The sequence below is a fragment of the Triticum dicoccoides genome, chromosome 4A (assembly GCF_002162155.2).
Source record: "Triticum dicoccoides isolate Atlit2015 ecotype Zavitan chromosome 4A, WEW_v2.0, whole genome shotgun sequence".
Taxonomy (NCBI): Eukaryota; Viridiplantae; Streptophyta; class Magnoliopsida; order Poales; family Poaceae; genus Triticum; species Triticum dicoccoides.
The window spans coordinates 575,439,249-575,445,362 of NC_041386.1; the positions used below are offsets into that span (position 1 = coordinate 575,439,249).

The following is a 6,114-nucleotide window of genomic DNA, read 5'->3' on the forward strand; positions in this document are numbered from 1 at the left end:
GCCAAGTTTGTAAAAAATTGTCAAGAACTACGGTGCCAAATTATTATCAGTAGATGCACAATAATGTATATTTCCATATTATATATATATATATATATATATATATATATATATATATATATATATATATAGTGGTGTGGGTGTTGATTATCTTTTCTATATACATGATGAAATTATGCACCGTTTGTTTGACTTCAGACAAAAGTTATAAGCTCTGGTTTCAGAGAGACAGAGGGAGTAGCTCGTAGTAGAATACAAAGAAACAACCTTAAATAAAGATGTCAAACAGCTCAAGGTGATTTAGATTAGCTGTCCCAAGAAAAGAAAAAAAATGATGAGTTAAAGCACTGAAGTCTGCTCTCAACGAAAAATACATTGATGCTGTCATGATTTTAGGAGAGGAAAAAAGTTGGGAATAATCAAATTGCTATAAGCTCATTGGATACAAAGAAAACATTCTTTTACAATCCTCAAAACAGCACAAGGATTGAGGAACATGTATGATCTACAGACGGCAGTGCAAGAATGAACAACTGAAAGCAAAGATACCAACACAACCCAATTTTATGCCTGACAGAAAATGCCGCGCCTCCGCAAAAGTTTGTCGAATTCCTGAAGCTCCTGTGGAGACGAATTAGGCGATTGCGGGCATGTCCTTGAGCCACCCATCGAGCGGCTTGCCGATGGAGTAGACGATGAAGCCGATCTCCCTGAGCTTCTCGGCGTCGACCACGTTGCGCCCGTCGAAGACAAAGGCCGGCTTCTGCATGTTGTCGAAGATCTTCTGGTAGTCCAGCTCCTTGAACTGGTTCCACTCGGTCAGGATGCACACGGCGTGGGCTCCCTTGGTGGCCTCGTACGCGTCCCACACCACGCTCACCTGCTTTATAGCCGATGGGCTCGTCGGCTGCAGGTGCATGGGGTGGTCCCAGTCGAACTTGTTCATGGCGAGGTCCCGCTGGATCTGGTCCTCTGTGACCTCGGGATCATAGATGCTGACATGGGCCTTGTCACCCAGCAGGCCCTTGCACACGTCGATCGCCGGGGTCTCCCTGGTGTCACCAGTGTCCTTCTTGAAGGCGAACCCGAGGATGGCGACCTTCTTGCCAGAGACGGTGTTGAACATGGAGGACACGACACGGTTGACGAACCTGCTCTTCTGGTAGTCATTGATCTTGATCACCTGCTTCCAGTAGTTGGCCACCTCGGGGAGGCCGTTGCACTCGCAGATGTACACCAGGTTCAAGATGTCCTTCTGGAAACAGGACCCGCCAAACCCAACGCTGGCGTTCAGGAACTTGGGGCCGATCCTGGAATCCTTACCGATGGCGTAAGACACCTCGGACACGTTGGCGCCGGTGGCCTCGCAGAGCGCGGACATGGCATTCACGGATGAGATCCTCTGGGCCAAGAACGCGTTGGCAGCGAGCTTGGAGAGCTCAGCAGACCACAGGTTGGTGGTGATGATGTTCTCCTCAGGAACCCAGTGGGCGTACACCTCCTTGAGAGCCTGAACGGCCTTCCTGCCCTCGGGGGTCTCCCGGCCACCGATAAGCACTCTGTCAGGCTTGAACAGGTCCTCGATAGCCGTGCCCTCGGCCAGGAACTCCGGGTTGGAGAGGATCTGGTAGTTGATGCCCTTGCTGTTGTGGGTCAAGATCTTCTCAATGGCCTCTGCAGTCTTGACAGGGACAGTGGACTTCTCAACGACGATCTTGTCAGACTTGGACACGTCGGCGATCATACGGGCAGCGCTCTCCCAGTAGGTGAGGTCGGCAGCCTTGCCGGCTCCCAGGCCACGGGTCTTGGTGGGGGTGTTCACTGAGACAAAGATGATGTCGGCCTCAGCAACGTGCTTCTCGACGTCGGTGCTGAAGAAGAGGTTCCTGCCTCTGCACGCCTTGACAACCTCGTCAAGGCCAGGCTCGTAGATCGGGAGTTTGTCGCTGTTCCAAGCGTCAATGCGAGGCTTGGAGATGTCAACAACAACAACTTCAATTGCTGGGCACTTGACGGCAATGACAGCCATTGTTGGGCCGCCGACATAGCCAGCTCCGATGCAGCAGATCTTCACCATCTTGTCCGCTTAACCTGGGATCACAGAGAGTGGATCTTTAGCGGACTGTAAAACAAGAAGCGAAAACTATTACTTAGATCAGACATAGTTTTCTATTTTATTGGTTAGATCAGACATAGTTAAGACATTTCTGAGTCAACAGAAGTGATTAAGATTCAGATCCTGGTGTGGAAAAGGGTTGACACGACAGACACATACAAAGCCAGATTCTAACAAAGACGCCCCAATAAATTCAGTAAACAGTCAGATATTGGCAACTTCATAGCATCAGCTAACTTGAGGTGGCAAAAAGAAAATAAACTATGTGCCTTTTGTTGCAGACTACGGGGTAATGCGTATGACAGAATGTGTGTAAGGAGAATGGCAGACTGAAGAATATCACGACAATCATCCGATTCACCGGCCATAGGAACAATCAGTAAAATGAAACGTAATTCTAAACTAAAAACGGGAAAGTAGAATAAATTCATGACATCAATGAATGTGATTCAGGTTACCAAATCAAACCAGGACTAGATCAGCAAAGTCAATGGATCCTAAGCAAACTCTAAGATCTGAAGTTGCAAGTATCTTCAGAAAACATGAGAAAGGCCAACTACAGCATGAAGCCACACTACTCACATGATGGACGAGATACCAGACTACAAACTATGTAAAAATTGATGCATGGATCAGGGAGACGCTCACCAGATCTCAAGAGCCGAGGGAGATCTCGACAAGCACACTGCCGCAGAGAAGAAACAGAGGAGAAGCTGCGTGCCTACAAGTTGTGTGCAGAGAGAAGGCCGCAGCTCCTTATATACCCCTCTCCACACTGCCCACACCATGCTGGATCTACCCCTCCCCCCACCCCACTCCCCCCCTTGGAGGAAAAAAAACGTGGCAAGGTTGGTGAGAAATCATGACAGACAGACTAGCAGGTGTTTGTTGCATCTTACGGCAAAGTGCTCCGATGCATGCCATCCATGAGCCCACCGGACTCCCATTAATCAAGCAAGCGAAAAAGGCCTCCACATGAGTCCATGACACACCACCAACCTCTCTGCTTTGGCCACTGGAGTCTAGATGCATAAACAAAAGATGATGCGCTGTTACCAGCATGTGGTCAGATCTGCAGCTTCCACCACCCTACTCTATCCCCCGATCTCCACTGCCTTTACACACACACACACACACAACTAATTGGGGTCAAGGCATGGGGAGCAGACATGGCTGTGTTTTTTGCAGAAGTTACACTGGGGTGCAAGAAGACAGGGACCAAATTCAGCAAGCTGACCCTGATGCTTGTCCCGGTCAGGGAACTCGGGGTGGATCCTGGAGGAACGGGTCCGGCTGGATTTGATTGTTCAGGGCAGAATTGACGGGGAAACGTACGATTATCCGAGGAAAGGAAAGGTAGGGCTTCCTTACCAGCGAAAGGAGTAGCGCCGGCCCGGACCACGCCAGTTTGGACTGTTCAGTAAGCAATGGCGACCGGACCACGCTCCGGACTGTTGAGCGGAGCCGGAGAGGACGGGATTACGGGGGACTGAGCTCCTTGGCTTCGAGGTGGCAGGCGCGCACAGGCGGGGGGCGGGGGCTGGGGCCGGAGGGGGGTGGGGGGCGTCGTTGGCAAGGGGCGCCGGGGTTGGTGGGGCGGATCTGGGAATACAGTTTTTTCTTTCTTTTCTTTACAGCGGCAGTAGGGTGCCAAAGGTACGAAGGGGATGTAAAATTGCATTTCACTGGTAATATACTGGATTTTTTTTTTAGTCCAAACACATCTGGTGCGGTTGTGTTTGGTGTCTTTGAAGTGTGATGCGTGGATGGCTGCAAGCAGTAACGTTCCTCTTGTTCGACCACGCGGATGAAGTTAATGGCGCTGGGATCTAGTGGATATGGAGGAAAACCCCGGTCGATATGCTACAAAGTCTTGCTTTTGTCGCTTGCGACGGTCCGATTCATCGGCTCGAAAAGTATCCTTATATATAAATGTGCTCCTATAGATCTGGGTATGATGGTAACTCTCCTTTTTCTTCAGTGTTGCCTCGGTGACTGCGGAAGACGAAGGTGGATAACGTTTCGGTATGACACGAGATTCTGTCGGAGTGAAATTCTAGTTTTATTTCTTGTGAAGTCTTTGATGCAAAACTGCAAGACATCTATGTATGTCTCTTATGGTGACATTTGCGTATTCTCTTTGTAATTTGTTTTTTTATGAAATATATGTGGTGACTAAAGAAACCACTAGGGCTACTTGATTGTATCGATTGATAAAAGCCCAATGATATAAGAATATGTGGTGGCACTATCTATTGCATGTGTACTGTATCATTTAGTTTTTCAAATTATTTAAAAAATCATGAATTATAATAAGTTCCTCATTTCTAAAGAAAAGTTCACAATTTTTTTTAAAAAAAGATCAACAATTTTGAAAATAAGTTCATCGAATTAGAAAAAAAATCCATCGGTTTTGAAAAAAATCATTCAATTTGAAAAAAGTTCATCGACTTGAAAAAGTTCATCGACTTGAAAAAGTTCATCAATTTTGAAAAAAAGCTCGTCAATTTTGAATAAAGTTCATGGATTCTAAAAAACAATCCACTGATTTGGGTAAAAAGTGAAGGAAATATGCCCTAGAGGCAATAATAAAATTGTTATTTATATTTCCTTATATCATGGTAAATGTTTATTATTCATGCTAGAATTGTATTAAACGGAAACTTAGTACATGTGTGAATACATATACAAACAGAGTGGCCCTAGTGTGCCTCTACTTGACTAGCTCGTTAATCAAAGATGGTTAAGTTTCCTAGCCATGAATATGTGTTGTCATTTGATGAACGGGATCACATCATTAGAGAATGATGTGATGGACTAGACCCATCCGTTAGCTTAGCACTATGATCGTTTAGTTTATTGCTATTGCTTTCTTCATGACTTATACATGATCCTATGACTATGAGATTATGCAACTCCCGAATATCAGAGGAACACTTAGTGTGATATCAAACGTCACAACGTAACTGGGTGATTATAAAGATGCTCTACAGGTGTCTCTGATGGTGTTTGTTGAGTTGGCATAGATCGAGATTAGGATTTTTCACTTCGATTGTCGGAGAGGTATCTCTGGGCCCTCTCGGTAATGCACATCACTATAAGCCTTGCAAGCAATGTAACCAATGAGTTAGTTGCGGGGTTATGTACTACAGAACGAGTAAAGAGACTTGCCAGTGACGAGATTGAACTAGGTATGATGATACCGACGATCGAATCTTGGGCAAGTAACATACCAATGACAAAGGGAACAACGTAGGTTGTTATGCGGTTTGACCGATAAAGATCTTCGTAGAATATGTAGGAGCCAATATGAGCATTCAGGTTCCGCTATTGGTTATTGACCGGAGATGTGTCTCGGTCATGTCTACATAGTTCTCGAACCTGCAGGGTCCACATGCTTAACGTTCGATGACGATTTGTATTATGAGCTATATGTTTTGATGTACCGAAGGTTGTTCGGAGTCCTGGATATGATCACGGACATGACGAGGAGTCTCGAAATGGTCGAGACATAAATATTGATATATTGGACCATGTTATTCGGACATCGTAAGTGTTCCGAATAGTTTCGGATAAAACCGGAGTGCCGGAGGGTTGCCGAACCCCCCCCCCCCCCGGGAAGTTATGGGCCTTAGTGGGCCTTAGGGGAGAGAGGGCCGCAACTAAGAGGTGGCGCCCCCCCCCAAGGGGAGTCCGAATAGGACTAGGGGAAGGGGGCGCGACCCCTCTTTCCCTCTCCCTCTCCCTCTCATTTCTTCTTCTCCTACTTGGACTAAGAAAAAGGGAAACCTACTCCTACTAGGAGTAGGAATCCCCCCCTTGGCCGCGCCCCTTGTGGCCGGCCGGCCTCCTCCTCCCCTCCTTTATATACAGGGAAGGAGGGCACCCCATAGACACACAAGTTGATCTTTAGCCATGTGCAGTGCCCCCCTCCACAGTTTTCCATCTCGGTCATATTGTCGTAGTGCTTAGACGAAGCCCTGCATCGGTAACTTCAT

The 6,114-nt window shown here is 47.0% G+C and overlaps 1 protein-coding gene across 2 annotated transcripts; it reads right to left on the reverse strand.

Annotated features, from left to right (window-relative positions):
• Window positions 1–348: 348 nt before the first annotated feature.
• LOC119286871 (UDP-glucose 6-dehydrogenase 4-like) lies at window positions 349–3,636 on the reverse strand. 2 transcript variants are annotated; one of them, XM_037566342.1, is made up of 2 exons: window positions 3,488–3,636; window positions 349–2,091 (listed from the first exon to the last, which is right to left on the reverse strand). In XM_037566342.1, exon 2 carries the CDS (start codon window positions 2,075–2,077, stop codon window positions 635–637), a length of 1,443 nt encoding a protein of 480 aa, XP_037422239.1. In that variant the 5' UTR covers window positions 2,078–2,091; window positions 3,488–3,636; the 3' UTR covers window positions 349–634. The 2 variants fall into 2 exon arrangements, with proteins under 2 accessions (XP_037422239.1, XP_037422238.1); XM_037566341.1 differs by lacking the exon at window positions 3,488–3,636 and adding an exon at window positions 2,765–2,909.
• Window positions 3,637–6,114: the final 2,478 nt, after the last annotated feature.